Source organism: Haliotis rufescens, unplaced genomic scaffold (genome assembly GCF_023055435.1).
Source record: "Haliotis rufescens isolate VD_foot unplaced genomic scaffold, xgHalRufe1.0.p SCAF_9, whole genome shotgun sequence".
In the NCBI taxonomy this organism is placed as follows: Eukaryota; Metazoa; Mollusca; class Gastropoda; order Lepetellida; family Haliotidae; genus Haliotis; species Haliotis rufescens.
In genome coordinates, this window is record NW_025964383.1 from 31749631 (window position 1) to 31772888 (window position 23258).

Genomic DNA, 23258 nt, shown 5'->3' on the forward strand with positions numbered 1-23258 from the left:
CACGGCAGGATGCAGAGAGCCATATAATCAGTGTTTTTTAAAATGAACAAAAAACCTATTGGGTTTTTTAAAAGATCTGCCTTAACAAAAGCTTGAGACTTATACAGGTCAGCATCTATTAAGGGCAGACTCTTTCTACCTGTCTAAAACCTTGTCTAACGTATCACCGCCGACAACACACTTGTAGATCTGAAGCTGAAAGCTGGGTCACAGTAAATACATAGCACAGGAATAGCGGGTTCAGCTGTATCAACAAGGATGTACAGTTACCTGGTATAAACAGACTATCACTATGATAAATGCAAGCATATGGCAGTGAACACTGTAACTAATATCAGCCACGTACTAAATCGCTATATACCCTAGATGGAAATAATATCAACATGCCACAGTTGTGTAAAGTGGGTTTTACTAGGTTTATTTCCCACCTTGAATAATGAAAACTCATACCGAACTATTGATAATTTGGGTTATCGTCACTTTGAACAGTTTTCAACTCATATCAGGGCGTGTCACTTTAATGTGAGAGGAGAGCCCAAAATAACGTTTACCACTTTGGTGAAACCCACAATCAGGGGTATGATGCTGCCGAACCTAGAATCATAATCATGATCATAGGTTTCTGGCGTACGCAAGAGACGCAACTCTGCACAGCGAATTGCGCCACCCATGCCCCTGATATATGATGATGATGATGATGATGATGATGATGATGATGTAATACTATGACATGATGATTCGATTGTAATTAATGACTTCAATAATACCATCGTCATGGTCATTGTATTGTGTCGTCTCGGGTTACTCTACCCCTACACAAAGAAGACATCCCTCAAAACACAGATCATCCTTGGCAACCAGGGTGTTTATGCGAATAACATACCTGGTATTGTTCCACACGCACATGAGCTGTGATGTAAGCTGGGCAATTGTTTAACTACATTGAACAAACAGGTCTAGTTTGAGGAAACCTTGCACGTCACAGTCAAACATCAAACATTTATACAGTGTAACAAGAGCAAGTCTGGTGAGTGAGTGAGTGAGTGAGTGAGTGAGTGAGTAGGTGGGTTGGTGGGCCAGCGTGCGGGTGGGTGTAACAAGAGTGAGTGAGTGAGTGAGTAGGTGGGTTGGTGGGCCAGCGGGCGGGTGGGTGTAACAAGAGTGAGTGAGTGAGTGAGTGAGGTTTATCATCCAAAACTGGCTTCCACAAGAGATATCTCAACTATGAAATTGCATCACACTGCTTTGCAGACCATTATGACACCATCGGTTACCATGACATCACAATCAAATTACATCACATATGTCTCTGCCTCTGAAGCTTATGTGTTTCTTTTCGTTGAGTTCACTGGTTAATGGTAATTACTATTTATAAACGGAAAAAGTTGGAAGAATAATTTGGGATGACAAATAGGATCTCACCCTTGTGTCTTTTGGTATGAATACATTAACACTTACTGACAAAAGTTTCAAACTTTTAGCCAAGTCAATTATCGAAATTCCTTAACAGAGGTGGGTGGGCAGATGCTTGATCCAAGTAAGAAAAAAACATTTGGCTTCATCATGTTGAACACCACAAAATGACATATTATCATCATTATTGCAGTCACTACCATCATATCAGTGCTTTAAGTCATTCCAAATGCTGGAAGTCTGCCAATGAAGAAACTGTGGAAACTGTACCTCTGTGTTCCTCCCTATAAACGATTTAGATATAAATATATGACTTGCCGCTACACGGAGCTACGGGCTGTCCTCAGTGTTTTCCTGACAGTTTCCCCGATTCCAAGCATTCCTCACAACCCTGCATGACCCCTGACCCCCTGTACATGAATTGTAATCCCACGAAAACTTCAATGTGATTCGCTTCCTAAAACACTCGCCTTTAAATATGTGTACTTATATTTTCGTTCAAGCAACTTTCTCTGTACTTCAGGGGTTGGAACCATAGAGAGGATTTTGGGTCAACATTGCGCAATGCAATGACGGATAATAAATCTCTATCGGTTTCGTTTCCATCAAGGTAAGTATATATATTTTTGCACGATCTAAAATATAAGTACTCGTTTTTTAAGGTGTATTTGGACGTGAATTATGTTGCATTTGTCATTAGATCATGAAGCTTGCACTTTGCTGGCCATATAGAGTGAGATGCAGATTTGGATCGGGGATCTATTAGGACAACTCTATGGGATGGTAACCATGTCTCTGACCTACTTTGTGTAAATGGTTTTGATATTGATTTGTTGCTACACAGAGCTACAGTTACCGCAGCTGACATTCAAGGTACCTTAGACTAGCCTGAGCTACAATTACCACAGCTAACAATCAAGGTACCTTAGACTAGCCTGAGCTACAGTTACCACAGCTAACAATCAAGGTACCTTAGACTAGCCTGGGCTACAGTTACCACAGCTAACAATCAAGGTACCTTAGACTAGCCTGAGCTACAATTACCACAGCTAACAATCAAGGTACCTTAGACTAGCCTGGGCTACAGTTAACACAGCTAACAATCAAGGTACCTTAGACTAGCCTGGGCTACAGTTACCGCAGCTAACAATCAAGGTACCTTAGACTAGCCTGAGCTACAGTTACCACAGCTAACAATCAAGGTACCTTAGACTAGCCTGAGCTACAGTTACCACAGCTAACAATCAAGGTACCTTAGACTAGCCTGAGCTACAATTACCACAGCTAACAATCAAGGTACCTTAGACTAGCCTGAGCTACAGTTACCACAGCTAACAATCAAGGTACCTTAGACTAGCCTGGGCTACAGTTACCGCAGCTAACAATCAAGGTATCTTAGACTAGCCTGGGCCCACATGCACAAACCCATCTTAGTGCTACATCTATCAAAGTCCATGTTACATATGGAATTGTTGTCATGACTACATGTAATTTGTACAGCTAGACACAGTCTGGCACAGGGCCTATTCCACAAAACGATCTCAGCATTACGATTGTCTTAATGCTTAGGTCAGTTTGTGAAACCAGGCCCAGGTGAGCAGTCATACTACGAGCAAGCACTCCACCAGGCGATAGAGCTGTCGGACATTTGGCCATAATGTATTACAGGCAGTTAATGTGACAGTTAGTCACCACCTTGTCAAATGATCTTACTCTATTAATCAACATTGTCATGAGCTATCACTACTGACGGGAGAATCTGTGAGCATGCAAGTGGTCAGTGTTTAGTAGAAGAGTCATGTTCTATATGAAGACTGAGTCTACAAGAGGGAGCCAATAGGGCTGGGACAGGTAACTCGGGTACTCGGGTTGGGTGGGTACTGAGTAGAACCCGGGTACCTGCAGGACTACCCGGACGCGTGGTTAGTCACGTGATATATTGTTTAATGACAAAACTTATCAAGCACTCAACTTCAGGGTATAGATGACCTAATCATTGTATTAGTGGATCTAAATGGGCTATGGTCAAACAGAACGAATCAGACATTTTGTACCCATCTCTTGAGACCTTCAGCGGGTACCCGGGTAGGGTCGGGTAATAGGGGGGTGGGTACCTGAGAAATAAATTTGGACTCGTCAACCCCCTTTTAGTATGCCGGATGCCGAGCCCTGTTAAGTGGTATTCCAGATGCCGCAGTGCAGTGCCATGAATTTTATCGTACGATCAAATTTATTTTCCTTCTTTTTTTAGCATAGAGTGAATGTCAATAAATTTTTTAACCCTGAGCTTATGATCATGGATGGTCATGCATTCTACCTAAACACCCCAGTCTGATTAACTTGTACCATGGACAGTTAATATTAATATTAAGGCCATGCTTGTACCAGCTGTGTACACTGACATGACACGAAGATCAATATGACAAGATAAATAATGTGGTATGCCGGATGCCTGGCATCCTCCGACATAGAAGAACACTGTCTGAAATCTGGTGTGGGAGATCCATCAGCAGATTGTCAGGATGCTGACGTACAAACTTTGTGTCCAACATACAAACATACATCTACCATTCCACAGACGTGTGACCACACATCAGCACCACAAACCCACATAGCTGTCACCCAAAAGTTACTATTTGTGACCAAAAAGCATTTTATGTGTATTTGAAAAAATATATATCACCATGAGTACAGCACTTTCGATTAACAGTGACAGAAAGCCACTGATTTAAGTAACAACTTGTGACAAAATTTGTGATTAAAAAATGCAGGCTTGTGTGACAGCAAAACACATATCGATGAAAACTCATATATGTGACAAAAAACAACTTGTGATGGAGAAATCACATATGTGACCAATTAACATGATATCACCAATCCATGATGGTGACTCTTCACAAGTGAACTGTAAACACCAACACGAAGGGTAAAACGTCAGAACAGTACACAATTCATTGGTTTCACAGTTAAAGCAGAACATCACGATCAGCCCCCCATTCCTAATGCACTGTTAACTAGCTAGTCCGTTCATCAACAATATGAACTTCAGGATCGGGAGTTATCTCCCTTGCCTGCTCCATCGGCGAGAGCGAGATATAGGAGTCTGATATGTGGTTATTTGCATCCGCATCCTTCAGACGAGCGAGTTCTGCTCGGATCAGCTGCTCTGTTAGCGATTCCTCCATATTGGAATCCCGGGATTGTGGTTTCAGAGCTTCAACCATCGACTTGAACTTTGAATGATTCCTTCGGAGAAGCATGGAAGGAGCGTCAAATTCTACATTCTGAAACCCAAATTGATTTTGTTAATGAAGTTAACATAAACAAGGGACAAAATACAAATCATTCTTCACTGCAGTTTGAAAAATTTTGAAAACAATTTTCAACATGGTAGCAGAAAAATTCAAGCTGACAAATATAATGAATAGCAAGCCAATTGGCAAGTCTTTTTTTCCATGTCTGGTATATTTTATTTTTATATACCAATAAAGCAAGAGATACAGTAAACCACGTTTATAACGAACTCATTTATGACAAACTGATGGATATAACGAACTGTATTTTTGGTCTCAGCCATTTAAACATATGCTGTATACATGCTTATAACAAACTACGGTTATTACAAACTTAACATATTACATAACACTCACTCACTCACCCTTACCTTGTCACTGTCCATGACCAGTATTTTATAGGAGTACAGCATCACTCACCCACCCACTCACTCACTCACTCACCCACCCACTCACTCACTCACCTTGCCACTGTCCATGACCAATATTTTATCGGAGTCCAGCATCACTCACTCACTCACTGACTCACTCTTACCTTGCCGCTGTCCATGACCAATATTTTATCGGAGTCCAGCATCACTCACTCACTCACTGACTCACTCACTCACCTTGCCACTGTCCATGACCAATATTTTATCGGAGTCCAGCATCACTCACTCACTCACTGACTCACTCTTACCTTGCCGCTGTCCATGACCAATATTTTATCGGAGTCCAGCATCACTCACTCACTCACTGACTCACTCTTACCTTGCCGCTGTCCATGACCAATATTTTATCGGAGTCCAACATCACTCACTCACTCACTCACCTTGCCACTGTCCATGACCAATATTTTATCGGAGTCCAGCATCACTCACTCACTCACTCACTCACTCACCTTGCCACTGTCCATGACCAATATTTTATCGTAGTCCAGCATCGCTCACTCACTCACTCACCTTGCCACTGTCCATGACCAATATTTTATCGGAGTCCAGCATCACTCACTCACTCACTCACTCTTACCTTGCCGCTGTCCATGACCAGTATTTTATCGGAGTCCAGCACTGTCGTGAGTCGGTGAGCGATGGTCAGCACGGTGCAGTCCTTGAAAGCCTTCTTGATTGTCTGCTGCACCACAGCCTCTGTCTGTGTGTCCACTGCAGCAGTAGCCTCGTCCAGGATCAGTATCTGAACACAATACGTCACAACAATAGTGCTAGTCATACAACATATCTTCTTGTAATAGTGAATGAGTGGGGGTTCTCCTGTCTCAAGCTCATCAGGTCATACCGAGGTGTGTGAAAGCTATTGGATAATTAAAATATCAAAGTAGACACAATTTATGGATAACAACTTCTCTATTTACTGTAAAGGTGACGTTCGGTATAGGCAAGGCTTGACATCGGTATAAGGAATTAATCACAAACATCGCCTTTACAGTAAATAAAGAAGTTGTTATCCATAATTTGTGTCTGCTTTGTCATCCGTCAACTTTGAAGTAAACAAACAATTCAATTTTAATATCACCTGATGAAATAAATCATGGCAAGAAATGTACAAATAAATTGACTTAAAACACTCAAGTGGTAGCCAACATATCTGAAACATGCAAACAAATTAGCTATTTCCGTGTTATTATACCTGCACAATTCATATTAATTACTTGATGAGGGACATTTGCATAATATTGAGCAAACAAATTGATACAAAATTGAAAAAGTGGAAAAGAAAAAGCTGACCCAGTCACAGTCAACAAATAACAAATTTGAACACAACTTCATGGATTCAAATCATAATATAAAACAATAGTTGTGAACAAGTAGTACATTTTGTAAAAAATTGTTTAAAATCTAAAGCAGAATGGTGAAGTCTCAAGCCGATAAGCGTATTCAAACTGTATGTCAAATGTTTGACAAAACCCACCTTTGTATGTCTCAGTAGAGTACGAGCCAAGCACAGCAGCTGTTTTTCTCCCATGGAAAAGTTGCGGCCATTTTCATCCACTTGTGTGTCAAGCTGCTTGTCAAGGGAGGCGATCTGCAGCAACATTACATACTGTTATTCACACTGTAGAGTTTTGACATTCACATGCCTGGGACCGCTGAAGTAGTCCTGAGCATCCTCACATATACATAACCAAAGTGCATACCTGCCGTCACATCTCTCCACCTCATCCTCTACCTCCCACCATCCCTGCTGTCACATCTCTCCACCTCATCCTCTACCTCCCACCATCCCTGCTGTCACATCTCTCCACCTCATCCGCTCCCTCCCACCTTCCCTGCCGTCACATCTCTCCACCTCATCCACTCCCTCCCACCTTCCCTGCCGTCACATCTCTCCACCTCATCCACTCCCTCCCACCTTCCCTGCCGTCACATCTCTCCACCTCATCCACTCCCTCCCACCTTCCCTGCCGTCACATCTCTCCACCTCATCCACTCCCTCCCACCTTCCCTGCTGTCACATCTCTCCACCTCATCCACTCCCTCCCACCTTCCCTGCCATTACATCTCTCCACCTCATCCACTCCCTCCCAGCTTCCCTGCTGTCACATCTCTCCATCTCTCCACCTCATCCGCTCCCTCCCACCTTCCCTGCCGTCACATCTCTCCACCTCATCCATTCCCTCCCACCTTCCCTGCCGTCACATCTCTCCACCTCATCCATTCCCTCCCACCTTCCCTGCTGTCACATCTCTCCATCTCTCCACCTCATCCACTCCCTCCCAGCTTCCCTGCTGTCACATCTCTCCACCTCATCCGCTCCCTCCCACCTTCCCTGCCATTACATCTCTCCACCTCATCCACTCCCTCCCACCTTCCCTGCTGTCACATCTCTCCACCTCATCCTCTACCTCCCACCATCCCTGCAGTCACATCTCTCCACCTCATCCTCTCCCTCCCACCTTCCCTGCCATTACATCTCTCCACCTCATCCACTCCCTCCCACGTTCCCTGCTGTCACATCTCTCCATCTCTCCACCTCATCCACTCCCTCCCACCTTCCCTGCCGTCACATCTCTCCACCTCATCCACTCCCTCCCACCTTCCCTGCTGTCACATCTCTCCACCTCATCCACTCCCTCCCACCTTCCCTGCTGTCACATCTCTCCATCTCTCCACCTCATCCACTCCCTCCCACCTTCCCTGCTGTCACATCTCTCCACCTCATCCACTCCCTCCCACCTTCCCTGCCATTACATCTCTCCACCTCATCCACTCCCTCCCACCTTCCCTGCTGTCACATCTCTCCACCTCATCCACTCCCTCCCACCTTCCCTGCCGTCACATCTCTCCACCTCATCCACTCCCTCCCACCTTCCCTGCTGTCACATCTCTCCACCTCATCCACTCCCTCCCACCTTCCCTGCCATTACATCTCTCCACCTCATCCACTCCCTCCCAGCTTCCCTGCTGTCACATCTCTCCATCTCTCCACCTCATCCGCTCCCTCCCACCTTCCCTGCCGTCACATCTCTCCACCTCATCCATTCCCTCCCACCATCCCTGCCGTCACATCTCTCCACCTCATCCGCTCCCTCCCACCTTCCCTGCCATTACATCTCTCCACCTCATCCGCTCCCTCCCACCTTCCCTGCCGTCACATCTCTCCACCTCATCCACTCCCTCCCACCTTCCCTGCTGTCACATCTCTCCACCTCATCCTCTACCTCCCACCATCCCTGCAGTCACATCTCTCCACCTCATCCTCTCCCTCCCACCTTCCCTGCCATTACATCTCTCCACCTCATCCACTCCCTCCCACCTTCCCTGCTGTCACATCTCTCCATCTCTCCACCTCATCCGCTCCCTCCCACCTTCCCTGCTGTCACATCTCTCCATCTCTCCACCTCATCCTCTCCCTCCCACCTTCCCTGCCATTACATCTCTCCACCTCATCCACTCCCTCCCACCTTCCCTGCTGTCACATCTCTCCATCTCTCCACCTCATCCGCTCCCTCCCACCTTCCCTGCTGTCACATCTCTCCACCTCATCCTCTACCTCCCACCATCCCTGCTGTCACATCTCTCCACCTCATCCACTCCCTCCCATCTTCCCTGCTGTCACATCTCTCCACCTCATCCTCTACCTCCCACCATCCCTGCAGTCACATCTCTCCACCTCATCCATTCCCTCCCACCTTCCCTGCTGTCACATCTCTCCACCTCATCCTCTCCCTCCCACCTTCCCTGCTGTCACATCTCTCCATCTCTCCACCTCATCCATTCCCTCCCACCTTCCCTGCCGTCACATCTCTCCACCTCATCCATTCCCTCCCACCTTCCCTGCCGTCACATCTCTCCACCTCATCCACTCCCTCCCACCTTCCCTGCCGTCACATCTCTCCACCTCATCCATTCCCTCCCACCTTCCCTGCCGTCACATCTCTCCACCTCATCCATTCCCTCCCACCTTCCCTGCCGTCACATCTCTCCACCTCATCCACTCCCTCCCACCTTCCCTGCCGTCACATCTCTCCACCTCATCCATTCCCTCCCACCTTCCCTGCTGTCACATCTCTCCACCTCATCCACTCCCTCTCAACTTCCCTGCTGTCATATCTCTCCACCTCATCCTCCCCATCCCACCTTCCCTGCTGTCACATCTCTCCACCTCTTCCCCTCCCTCCCACCTTCCCTGCTGTCACATCTCTCCACCTCTTCCCCTCCCTCCCAGCTTCCCTGCTGTCACATCTCTCCACCTCATCCTCGCCCTCCCACCTTAACCTGACTGACCTAAGACATAACATGACTGACCTCAGACATCACATGAATGACGTGAGACATCACATGACTGACCTTTTGTTTGATGTGGCATTTCTCCAAGGCCTCCCACATTTCCGCGTCATCGTGACACTGGCTCGAAGGGTCAAGGTTGTATCTGAAAGATACATACATTGGTTATGTCTTTGTTTATGGCTGATCATAAGCTCTGGGTACATAGACACACAGGATACACTACTACATATACCCCCCAAGACTGCATGATCAACAACTGATGATATCACAGTTGTTACCTCACAACTTTCCTAGTTTCAGCAGGGTTTGGCTTCATCCCACAGATGACGTCATTACCTTGTCACCTTGCTGACAGGTTTAACGTCTTTGGTCATGTGGACAAGGCATCAGAAGAGGTCCAAGGTTTAAATCCCCATCACTGGACGGGGAAGGTTTATGGCCACTACACTGGCAATACCCCAATTTAAGGACACATATCCAATGCCATGTCAAAAAAAATCAGTAACTCTTCATCACAGAAAGTCCCACACCTGTCTGTTACAATACAAGACAACAAGTAGTCCCTCCTGTCCTCACAGAAAGTCCCACACCTGTCTGTTACAATACAAGATCACAAGTAGTCTCCCCTGTCCTCACAGAAAGTCCCACACCTGTCTGTTACAATACAAGACCCCACAAGTAGTCCCATACGTGTCTGTTACAATACAAGACAACAAGTAGTCCCTCCTGTCCTCACAGAAAGGCCCACACCTGTCTGTTGCAATACAAGACCCCACAAGTAGTGCCTCCTGTCCTCACAGAAAATTCCACACCTGTCTGTTACAATACAAGACAACAAGTAGTCCCTCCTGTCCTCACAGAAAGTCCCACTACTGTCTGTTACAATACAACACAACAAGTAGTCGCTCCTGTACTCACAGAAAGTCCCACACCTATCTGTTACAATACAACACAACAAGTAGTCTCTCCTGTCCTCACAGAAAGTCCCACACCTGTCTGTTACAATACAACACAACAAGTAGTCCCTCCTGTCCTCACAGAAAGTCCCACTACTGTCTGTTACAATACAAGACCCCACAAGTAGTCCCACACCTGTCTGTTACAATACAAGACCACAAGTAGTCCCACACCTGTCTGTTACAATACAAGACAACAAGTAGTCCCACACCTGTCTGTTACAATACAAGACCCCACAAGTAGTCCCACACCTGTCTGTTACAATACAAGACAACAAGTAGTCCCACACCTGTCTGTTACAATACAAGACCACAAGTAGTCCCACACCTGTCTGTTACAATACAAGACAACAAGTAGTCCCACACCTGTCTGTTACAATACAAGACCCCACAAGTAGTCCCACACCTGTCTGTTACAATACAAGACAACAAGTAGTCCCACACCTGTCTGTTACAATACAAGACAACAAGTAGTCCCTCCTGTCCTCACAGAAAATTCCACACCTGTCTGTTACAATACAAGACCCCACAAGTAGTCCCACACCTGTCTGTTACAATACAAGACAACAAGTAGTCCCACATCTGTCTGTTACAATACAAGACAACAAGTAGTCCCTCCTGTCCTCACAGAAAATTCCACACCTGTCTGTTACAATACAAGACCCCACAAGTAGTCCCACACCTGTCTGTTACAATACAAGACAAAAAGTAGTCCCTCCTGTCCTCACAGAAAGTCCCACACCTGTCTGTTACAATACAACACAACAAGTTGTCCCTCCTGTCCTCACAGAAAGTACCACACCTGTCTGTTACAATACAACACAACAAGAAGAACCTCCTGTCCTCACAGAAAGTCCCACACCTGTCTGTTACAATACAACACAACAAGTAGTCTCTCCTGTCCTCACAGAAAGTCCCACACCTATCTGTTACAATACAACACAACAAGTAGTCTCTCCTGTCCTCACAGAAAGTCCCACACCTATCTGTTACAATACAACACAACAAGTAGTCTCTCCTGTCCTCACAGAAAGTCCCACACCTGTCTGTTACAATACAACACAACAAGTAGTCTCTCCTGTCCTCACAGAAAGTCCCACACCCGTCTGTTACAATACAACGCAACAAGTAGTCTCTCCTGTCCTCACAGAAAGTCCCACATCTGTCTGTTACAATACAACACAACAAGTAGTCCCTCCTGTCCTCACAGAATGTCCCACACCCGTCTGTTACAATACAACACAACAAGTAGTCTCTCCTGTCCTCACAGAAAGTCCCACACCTGTCTGTTACAATACAACACAACAAGTAGTCCCTCCTGTCCTCACAGAAAGTCCCACACCTATCTGTTACAATACAACACAACAAGTAGTCTCTCCTGTCCTCACAGAAAGTCCCACACCTGTCTGTTACAATACAACACAACAAGTAGTCTCTCCTGTCCTCACAGAAAGTCCCACACCCGTCTGTTACAATACAACACAACAAGTAGTCTCTCCTGTCCTCACAGAAAGTCCCACATCTGTCTGTTACAATACAACACAACAAGTAGTCTCTCCTGTCCTCACAGAAAGTCCCACATCTGTCTGTTACAATACAAGACAACAAGTAGTCTCTCCTGTCCTCACAGAAAGTCCCACACCTATCTGTTACAATACAAGACAACAAGTAGTCTCTCCTGTCCTCACAGAAAGTCCCACACCTATCTGTTACAATACAAGACAACGGGTAGTTCCTCCTGTCCTCACCTGATAGTTCCTACAAACAACACAGGGTCTTGCACCAGAATGGACAACCTTGACCTCAGGTCAGACAGTTTGACATCCCGGATATTCTTGCCATCAATCTCAATTGCTCCGGAGGTTGTCTCACAAAGCCTGAAGAGAGCCACACCCAGAGAGGACTTTCCTATTTGGGAATAAATGTCATTGACTGGTTAGAGGCAAGAACTCTACAATGAAATCGATGAATGCTTTATTCTGATTGGCTGAATTAAGCCTTTTCATAAAAAAATGTGCATATTTTACATAAATAGCCGAATATCGATCCATAAAAAAATGGCTGCATTACACATTGACTTTTGAAAGATATCTGCAGGCAGGTGGTGTATTCAGCTCAATTTTAGAAAATTTCTTGTTTCATTGATGCCTGAGAACCATCTTATGCCCTAAATGTTGTCTTCCTACATGGAAGAAAGTTAGCTAACAAAATTGTCTTAAATCGATACAGCACTAATCCAAATCATTCTACTTCAGTCTCTGCCCAATCAGAGAAATACAGTGTCAACAGAGTAGCTTACCAGATCCTGACTTGCCGACAATGCCAATCTTCTCATGGGGACAGATATTGAGGGAGATGTTTTTGAGGGACAGCTGAAGTCCTTCATGATACTTCATGTTGTATTTGCGGAACCGGACTTGGCCCTGTGAAGGCCAGTCATCGGGAATGTCTCCGTTCTCCCCGGCCGGAGTGCTGCCTTCTTCTGGCAGGTTCTGGACACACAGTCAAGGTAGGTAATTTACCGTAATTCCTTTTAACTTCTTTAGAGTTATCCTTTAACTTGAGAGTTATCTCCCTTCTTACCTGTGGCATGGCAAGGTGATGGTTCATAGACTTATTCAGACGAAAAAACGTAATCAAGAACTTTGTTACAAGTCCAGTCAGCCTGAATACTGCTTTGGTGAACTTAAAGTGTTTTCACTAAATTCTCCAGTGTTAAATACTGACGACGGGGACATTACTCTGATGTATGTGTCATAATTGGTAAATCAAATATTAAAAGGGCTAATGTTATTCGTATTGAGGACATGACACTGTTTCATGGTCTTCTTAAAGGGGAAGTGTACACGCAAAAATCACTTTCTTTCTTTTTCTTAACAAAACGCAATTTTAGAATTAATTAGTATCTGTGTTTGAAAATATACACTCATTTTTTACACAGTGAAAGAAGGAAGATCACAATAGTGTGAAATTGATATGTCGTTATGAGGCCTTCGTTTTTCGAGCTAAACAGGACTGAGTTATCCCCCTTAGATTATGACGTAATTGGTGCCAATTCAACTGGGTCCCTGTCTATTCTCAACGCAAAAGATATCAAGTACCAGTTTGCGGTAAAACAACATGGCCTACGACACACTCCGGCACAGTGGTGACTCAGCATAACACTTTGCTGGCTGGCATCTGAGACGCAAGAATCACACACCGGTACCCACACCACGTGAAGCGGCTCTAACAAAGCATGATGACGTCATAATGTTTATCAATTGGCACCAATGACGTCATATTGCAAGGGGCATAAGCCATGGTGTTTTTGTTATGGAAATAGAACACTTAGTTTTTTTTAAATAGTTTTAATGCGAAAAATATGTTAATTAATTGTGATATTTTTATATTTTTTTCTATGACACTTCTAGGTTAACACTTTTAATGTGGAAAAAGTACAAGAAAAATAGGTTCATTTCCGTGTGAACTTGCCCTTTAACAATCTGGCCACTTAAAGACCCACCTCAATGTAGTCCTGGATCCTCTTGACCGATGTGAACCTGGAGTTGGTCTCCACGCACAGTCGCAGTGTGTACTGCAGCAGGCTGGTGATCTGTACACAGAGTTAGGGCTGGAGTCAGTTGGGGTGTTAACACTGAACTGTATGTTAGTCATAACTTACAGGGGGCATGGGTGGCCCAGCCGTCTAAGAGTGCAGAGTTGCATCCCTTGGGCACGCCAGGAACCTATGATTGTGGGTTCGAATCCTGGTTCGAAAACCGGAGTGGTAAACGTCTGAGACCTGCATCACATTGTGCTTTCCTCCCACATTAAGCTGACACACCGTGATATAACTGGAATACTGTTAAAAGCGGTGTTAAACCCAACTCACTCACTCATAACTTACAGTTAGGAAGGAGTTGGTTTGGATTTTAATGTCAATCAAAACTGTTTTTCACACACAAAAATGTCATGTTTGAGTGAGTTGAGGTCTTTAAACCACTTTAAACTGTATTTCAGTCATATCCCAGTGTGTCTGTGTAGAGTGGGAGACCAAATGCTCATGAAATCTCCAACGGAAGAAGACAAAGAAGAAGACAAAGAAGAAGACAAAGAAGAAGAAAGAGAAGAAGGAGAAGAAGAAGACACATAGGAGAAAAGCTCTTAGGGACGCAAGTCATAGATGTTGATCACTTTAGTATAGAGTTGACCAACATAGAATCATATCAGGGCTAGTGTGGGTTTTGGAAGCCATGACAAGCTGTTCCCCACACACTAGGGTGGCAGTTGAGGAGGATATTTTCACTCAGGTGGTACTGATGTCATGTCGTACATTGTGATAACACACTTTCCAAATGGCATGATTTGTTTGCTTGTTTGTTTCTTGTTTAACGCTGTACTCAGCAATAGTTGAGCTACATGGCAGCAGTCTGTAAATAATCAATTCTGGACCAGACAATCCAGTGATTGACATCATGAGCATCAACCCACGCCATTGGAATACGATGACATGCACCAACCAAGTCAGCGAGCCTGGACACCCGATCCTGTTAGTCGCCAATTATGACAAGCATAGTCGCCTCTTAGGCTTAAAAAAATAAAAGAATTTGTTCTCAAGCAATGGCTTTTGTAAATTTAGTGCGAGCGGGTGGTGTTTTGGGGTTGTTGTTGTTATTCAGACTAGTATGTAACCAAATAAACAGTTGTGTAAGCAAATAAACAGTGGTGTACAATCAACAAGGAAAAGGGCCTCCCTACATAAATGTATTCCTTGATGGATATAATACTGGAATACAGTATTTGACTACCGTTAAGCTTGGAATATTTATAGACTTTTGTTTTGTTTTTTAAAATGGAAATAAAACGAAATGTGCGGCAATCTTTATGATGATGCAGGCGGTGCCTGAGAACCAAGACTATTATTTTTAAGCCTTACACACGTGGGTTGCTGAAGGCCAATTCTAAACCTGATCTTTATGGGTATAAAGTAATTTTACCTTAAAGTGCCAGAAAATATGATAACAGAATACTTGGAGCGCTCACCTGAATGGCAAAAGAAAGGGCTAAGCCGGCGTTTGCTGAGTTCTCAGAGTCCAGAGTAAATACGACTAGAAATCCTGTAGCACCAATGACAGCGATCGTCATAAGATCAAGAAACAATGCAAGCCAGCGATTGGCTGCATAGAACAGGAAGAATGGTAATGAGTTTTTATCCAACATATCACAAAATCTGAAACGAAAAATGAAATCAATTGAAGAAAGTCTCTTCAAAGAAATACATTTGTCAGTGTAACTTTCGCCCTTTCCACCATCCATATGTACTTGTCATGCAAAACACGGAGAACGTGTATCATGAGTATCATTCTACATGTATATAAGCACACTGATCCATCTGATGAAACATTTTCTCTCACTGGTAACCTTTTATTGGTTTGTTTCTTGTTTAACACCACACTCAGCAATATTCCAGCGATACGATGGCAGTCTGTATATAACCAATCCAGTGATTGACTTCATGAGCATCGATCTACACAGCTGAGATACAATGACATGCATCAACCAAGTCAGACAGTCAGACACCCGATCCCGTTAGTCGCCTCTTACGACAAGCATTGTCGCCTTTTACGGCAAGCATGGGTTGCTGAAGACCTATTCTAACCCGGATCTTCACAGGTCTCACCCACAAATGACATAATGAGGAGATCTAAATATCTTACTGTCTAATAAAGCGCTGTGACTGCCCGTACACGTGTATAGTTGAGATTCCGTCAATGGTAGCAGCGAGATGGCTAAGGTATGGCGAGCGGGTGACATTATCAACATATTTGAGTCGCTGCAAGACTGGAGCGAACATAACAGTCAACACTATGAACACAATGGCAAGAGGCAGAATCACAAGCAAGTCCCACGGAAACACCACAGAAATCATCACAAGGGCAAACAACACGAGGAATACATTCTGCAGGAAGAGCTCGCAGTTAGACGGCAACCGAACATCAACTGAAATGAAGGAGAGTAATCGAATAAGAGGAATATTGGTTAGAGGCTAATATGCTTTAGATGCAAAAAATAAAATTTGAATTGCTTTTCATACAGAACGTAAAGTATAAGGCTAAAGAATCGTAACAAAAATAGCTTTATGTTAGACAAAAAATATAATAACATACCCATTCAGGAAAAATATATACTGATGTTATTAAAACAAATGAAGACACATAAAACATGCTTGCAGGCATAACAAAGGTCTGACATCCACAATCCAGAGGAAGGGCACCTATCTTGAGAGATTTAATGTACGAGGGACCTTGACCCTGACCCCTTGCAAATTGGCCCTCCTGGAAAAATTAATTCCATTACTGTAAAGATGGAAATTAATGCGTCTCCCACTTAATATGACTGCTGACCCCTAGCCAAAAATGCGACTAAATATCAAGCGACTCCCCCACCCAGTCCCCGTGGAATGATGCATACCTTACCTTAATCCAATCAAACAGTAAATAGCACCCCTTATTAGCACTGAGTAGAGCACTTCCGTAAAAACAATAAACAGTGTTTTCCTAAAAACAACACACAGTTTATATGTTTACTCTGTTGACTGGCATTAAGGAAGTTCAAAGGTAATTAAATACTTGAACCAACAACAGTTCACTGATTGGTATGCAGAGAAGGTTTCAACAAGCTTGACACGAGTGGGTAGAACTCTTGACCCCAGCAGTGATAACTCAGCAGATGCCCATTGTGTAATTCCTATTCTTTGAATGACATTGTTATATACTTGTTACAACTGCTGCTCAATCAACCGTGTTTGTGTTGATATTCAAGTTGGTATTTCCGCTATCCAAAGTGTGCAGTGAGGCCGTCTTATTAATGACGGTTATTTTGGAGGTATAAATGCAAAGTTAATTAATGCTGTCACCTGGCTGTCACCATAACCTATGAGCCAGGGGTCAAAACATTCTTGACCAACTCGTGTTCTTCCCAGAGAAGAGGAACAGCGACTCCTGTCCCTCTTGCAGCCATTTTTATGACTGGGTTCCGTCTAAGAGCAAAAGTGCATAGCTAAAAGTAGTGTCAACTCGTTGCGTAATGATTCACGTATAAATCCCTGATATATCATAGATTTTCCAGATGCTATTTAAAACATATCTGGACTTAAGGTATTATACAGTATGATTAAACACATTGAAACGTATCTTGAAAACATTTTTAGATGCAAGACAAGTGTAAAATTAAAAACTATTCCTGAGGGATTGTTTCACCAAAGTACCAAAGTATACCGAAACGTTGCCTTCACAGTCATTAAAGACGTTGTTATCCATAAATTGTGTCTACTTTGTCATCCATTAACTTCTAAGTAATGCCTATCAAACAATTCGAACTTGAAGTTATACGTACATTCTGATTGGCTTGTATTTTCACACATAACATTCATCGATAGGTGGACGAGTCTACTTGTTGGTTATGGAAAGGGGCGAGTGGTGACGAATGGGGTCAAAAGGGTTAGCTTCTATCAGTGTTTTATCATTCAGGGGAGGGAAATCTTGCAGGTGCCTGTGTTTACATATCTAAGGCTTTCGTCACCACTCGACCATTTCCGTAACCTGCAAGAAGACTGGTCTACCTATCGATGAATGTTATGTGCAAATATACTACAAACCAGTCAGAATGTGCGTATGACTTCAAGTTCTTCAGTAAAAGAATCCCTCAGGAATAATTTTTGATTTTATACGTCTTGCATCTAAATATATACCCTAGATACATTAAGATCATACTGTATAAATACCGTAAGTCCCGGTGTGTTTTAATAGCATCTGGAATATATATGACATGGGGGAAAAATATGAGAATCATTACATAACGAATTGATAATTCTTTTAACTATGCCTGTTTGCTCTTAGATGGGACCCAGTCATAAAAATAGCCACGAGAGGGGCTCTAGTCGCTATTCAGCTTGTCCCAGAAGAACACGAGTTGGTCACGAATGATATCTCTGGATCCCTAATCTAGTGATGATGAGGGATTGGTTGTGAACAGGGAGACAACCCCCAGTGCCTCCCTGTCTCCAACCTAGCATGTGCTGTCTTAGGGCCTGTCCCTGCAACCCCACGCGGAGCCTGCAGCTGTAATACATAGAGAAGATGAACTAGCCGTACTCTCATCCATGTCCATGGCATATCTATTGAGTATTATGCCGAGCGGGGTCGTGTCGAAGAATTTCATTTGACTCTTGATGGTTTTCTTCAACAACTGCTGATGGAGACGACTGCTGGCTCTCAGCATGATCTGGAAGAAGGAGTGAGTGAGTGAGTGAGTATGGTTTTACGCCGCTTTTAGTAATATTCCAGCAATATCACGGCGGGGGACACCGGAAATGGGCTTCACACATTGTACCCATGTCAGGAATCGAACCCGGGTCTTCGGCGTGACGAGCGAACGCTTTAAACCACTAGGCTACACGACCGCCCCTCTGGAAGAAGGAAGCAGAATGTGGAAATGAAATAAAACAAGTATTTGTCACAGAGTGACGAAATATCCCCCGCCATATACACCATAGTACCAAATATGAAGACAATCCAGCGATTAGTTCTTGAGATATTGTGGCAACACCGTTTTCCAACTCCAAAAACAGATTTGCCTGCTGTGACCTTGAAAATGGGATCAAGGTCACCAAAACCGACTGGTGTCTGCGGTGTCTGTATATACACCATAGTTCCAAATATGAAGACAATCCAGTGTTTAGTTCTTGAGATATCGCGGCAACACCGTTTTCTAACTCCAAAAGCAGATTTGCCTGCTGTGACCTTGAAAATGGGGTCAAGGTCACCAAAACCAACTGGTGTCTGCGGTGTCTGTATATACAGCATAGTTCCAAATATGAAGACAATCGAGAGGTTTAGTTCTTGAGATATCGCGGCAACACCGTTTTCCAACTCTAAAAGCAGATTTGCCTGCTGTGACCTTGAAAATGGGATCAAGGTCACCAAAACCGACTGGTGTCTGCGGTGTCTGTATATACACCATAGTTCCAAATATGAAGACAATCCAGTGTTTAGTTCTTGAGATATCGCGGCAACACCGTTTTCCAACTCTAAAAGCAGATTTGTCTGCTGTGGCCTTGAAAATGGGATCAAGGTCACCAAAACCGACTGGTGTCTGCGGAGTCTGTATATACACCATAGTTCCAAATATGAAGACAATCCAGTGTTTAGTTCTTGAGATATCGCGGCAACAAACAGGTGGGACGTACGGACGGACGTACGGACGGTCGTGAATACTATATCCCCCGCTTCGCGCTTTCGCGCGGCTGGGGATAATAAAATTAGTCGCATGCTAAAGACACAATATGATACATATCCTGATTCACAGAATTTAGAAATATTATTGAGACCACAAGCAACCTGTTTGTTTGTTTGTTTGTTTGTTTGTTTAACACTGGACTCAGCAATATTTCAGCTATATAAGCGGTCTGAAAATAATCAAGTCTGGGAATGATAATTCACTGATTGACATCATGGGCACTGATCTATATACCGGTAAATGGGATACGATGACATGCATCAACCAAGTCAGCGAGTCTGACCACCCGATCCCATTAGTCGCCTCTTACAACAAGCAAGGGATGCTAGGATACAGATATACGCCCGACACTAACCTTCATGAAGATGATCCCTCTGATGGCCACAGCTACAACGAGGGAGACTATAAACAACCCGTATATAAGTGCGTACATATCTATATCTGGGTTCTCAGACACATTGCCGATGGACACTGTGGAGTTGTCAAACAGCCCAGTGTGGTTCTGCAAACATAAACAAATTGTGTCATGGGATTGCCAATAGAATAATTTCAATACTTCAGATCAGAAATTTCCTTGGTGAGTGACTAAGACTTATGACAAAATAGAGCTTGATTTACCTATACAAGACCTGCACAAGTGCAACAAGTCTACATGCACAAAATTAAAATATTTGTCTGACGAACCCTTACTTTGTCCATACAGTATCGATCCTTGAGTGAGTTAGTGAGTTTGATTTAGCAATATTCCAGCAATATCACGGCGGGGACACCAGAAATGGGCCTCACACATTGTACCCATGTCGGGAATCGAAACCGGGTCTTCGGCATGACGAGTGAACGCTTTAACCACCAGGCTATCGATCCTTGAACACTCCGTACCTCGAAGGGTTATCTAACAAACTACTACACAACTAATTGCTGTGTTATGTCTAATTCATGACACATGACACAGTCATCAGATGTCTGAGATTTTACTTATTTAGACTAGTATCACATCAATGTTTCAACTTCGATAAATTTATGGGACCAGGGTGCAACCTGATTTCGACTAGTGCAACCAGTGCAAGTTAAACCAAGTTCTCTAAATCGAGTTGTGGTTGATGTACGATGGGATGGTACTCACCCCATCTCCCTGATCCAGCCAGTAGGACAGCCACCAGGTGGCAGCAGTCTGTAGGCCGATACTCAGGATAAAACTGAAGAAGATGAGCATCACGGCGCAGTACCCCCCTGCGGCCATGATGTACTTGTGGTAGATGTGCAACGACACTTTGCTGTCATTTACATCCTGTGCAGAGACTAGATCATCAATGTCCACTGGAAAAACAACGAAATTATGGCTTCTTGTAAAAGTGTTGTTTGGTGGGGAAATTACAAAAATAAACTACTTATTTTTTATTAGTTAACAAATTTTACGTCAAGAAAAACATATATATATATATATCTATATATATATGTATTATTCCTGAGTGGGAGGAAACATGAATATTCATGAGTGTAATTCAAGGTCAATATTCCTGATTTGGAGGTATTATCAATTGGGAGGAATATAAGGTCCATATTCCTGATTGGGAGGCATTATCAATATTCTTGAGAGGAATATAAGGTCAATATTCCTGATTGGGGGGCATTATCAATATTCCTGAGCGGAATATAAGGTCCATATTCCTGATTGGGAGGCATTATCAATATTCTTGAGAGGAATATAAGGTCAATATTCCTGATTGGGGGGCATTATCAATATTCCTGAGCGGAATATAAGGTCCATATTCCTGATTGGGAGGCATTATCAATATTCCTGAGCGGAATATAAGGTCCATATTCCTGATTGGGAGACATTATCAATATTCCTGAGTGGAATATAAGGTCCATATTCCTGATTGTGAGGCATTATCAATATTCCTGAGCAGAATATAAGGTCAGTAATCATGAGTGTAATTCCAGGTCAATATTCCTGTGTGGGAGAAGGTGTCATGAGGTCCAGTAAAGTCTAAATACATGTTGCTGTATTCTTTTAAAAAAATAAATCCTTCTCCTCTCAGAGGGAAAACATTTTGCTTATGTCAAAAGGTGACGAAATATATAATGTGACCAAAACAAAACTACCCAGCCCCCTGCAAACATCAAGTCTGCAACAAGGCGAGAGCTGACCAAGAAGAAGATTCTAGAAAGTGTATTGACCAATACATACCATATTCATAGTCGTCAAGACCATGTGAGACGTTCGATATAATACTGAACTGAGGCTGTAGGCCCTCCCGAGTGGACATCCGACTCAGGTGGCGATTGAGAAACTTTCTGGAAGCCCGAGAAAACCCTCGTTGTGGAGTAGTTCTTTCTGACAGACGAGAGTAGTGAGAACATGGGTCAGAGATTGATGGCTGTCACTTCAATGAGTGAGTGAGTGACTTAAAAGTTTACATTACACAGAGAGAATCAGCTGACTAGCAGCGAGAGAATTGGATATTGTAATGTTCCTCAATCTGAACCTTTACCCGATAGGCGACACACAAATTGAAGTAATAGCTGCAGGGATATAAATTTACTTCAACACTGCCCTTGTGGGGAGGTAACTCTCATTCGCTGTAACAACTAATCTCAATATAACTGTTTGTTTGTTCGTTTGTTTGTTGTTTAACTCTGCACTCAGCAATATTCCAGGCATTTGACCACAGCTGGTAAATAATCGAGTAATTGGTATTTTGAGCAACAATCCACACACAATCAACCAAGTCACCGAGTTTGACCCCCGATCCATTTGGTCAGCTCTTGCCGCCATCATAGGTTCCTGGTGACCTGTTGTCTTGTACTCCAAGAGTGTGAGTGAGTGAGTATGGTTTTACGACGCTTTTAGCAATATTCCAGCAATATGAGGGCGGGGGACACCAGAAATGGGCTTCACGCACTGTACCCATGTCGGGAAACGAACCCGGGTCTTCGGCATGACGAGCAAATGCTTTCGCCACTAGGCTACCCGACCGCCCCCTCCAAGTCTGTGTGAATGAATGCGAGTTTCTATGGTCCTGTTGATAGGGTTTTATTCGCACATTCTTGTCTCTACTCACCTTGTCTGTTTGCGACAGCAGCTTTAATTCTCTCCCTCTGAATCTCATCATACTTGCTCTGATACAGCTGCTGTAGATCGGCATAGTCGCCACCATCACTCATCAGGTCGCCATGGACACCAGCTTCAGAGACACGCCCACATTTCATGTAGATGACGTAGTCACAGCGACACAGATACTGAAAAGAGTAAGGTAGGAAAACCATACAACATGACAGCAATGAGTGAGTGAGTGGGTTGGGTTTAACTCCGCTTTTAACAGTATTCCAGTTATATCACGGCATGTCAGCTTAATGTAGGAGGAAAGCCCAAAGTGATGCAGGTCTCAGACGTTTACCACTTCGGTGAAACCCACGAGCACGGGTATGGTGCTGACAAACCTAGAAACATAATCGGGGCGAACTGGGATTTCAAAGCCACGATCATAGGTTTCTGGCGTGCCCAAGGGAATCAACTCTGCACAGTGAATTGTGGCGCCTTAGACCCCTGCCCCAATACAGGAAGGACTGGCTATAGATAAGACATC

At 43.8% G+C, this 23258-nt stretch overlaps 1 protein-coding gene across 3 annotated transcripts in view; it reads right to left on the bottom strand.

Moving 5' to 3' along the window:
- Positions 1-3856: 3856 nt before the first annotated feature.
- Positions 3857-23258, bottom strand: part of LOC124151406 (ATP-binding cassette sub-family C member 5-like) — a 69612-nt gene continuing 50210 nt past the window's right edge. For all 3 annotated transcript variants that reach the window (XM_046523843.2, XM_046523844.2, XM_046523842.2), the window contains exons 18-31: positions 22734-22911; positions 21860-22006; positions 20792-20985; positions 20024-20170; positions 18525-18654; positions 16089-16371; positions 15415-15601; positions 13895-13984; positions 12689-12881; positions 12138-12297; positions 9494-9575; positions 6615-6728; positions 5715-5879; positions 3857-4697 (exon numbers count right to left, since the gene is read on the bottom strand). In XM_046523843.2, the coding sequence (XP_046379799.2) occupies positions 4428-4697; positions 5715-5879; positions 6615-6728; positions 9494-9575; positions 12138-12297; positions 12689-12881; positions 13895-13984; positions 15415-15601; positions 16089-16371; positions 18525-18654; positions 20024-20170; positions 20792-20985; positions 21860-22006; positions 22734-22911 (2340 nt within the window). In that variant the 3' untranslated portion in view covers positions 3857-4427. The remainder of the gene's footprint in view (positions 4698-5714; positions 5880-6614; positions 6729-9493; positions 9576-12137; positions 12298-12688; positions 12882-13894; positions 13985-15414; positions 15602-16088; positions 16372-18524; positions 18655-20023; positions 20171-20791; positions 20986-21859; positions 22007-22733; positions 22912-23258) is intronic.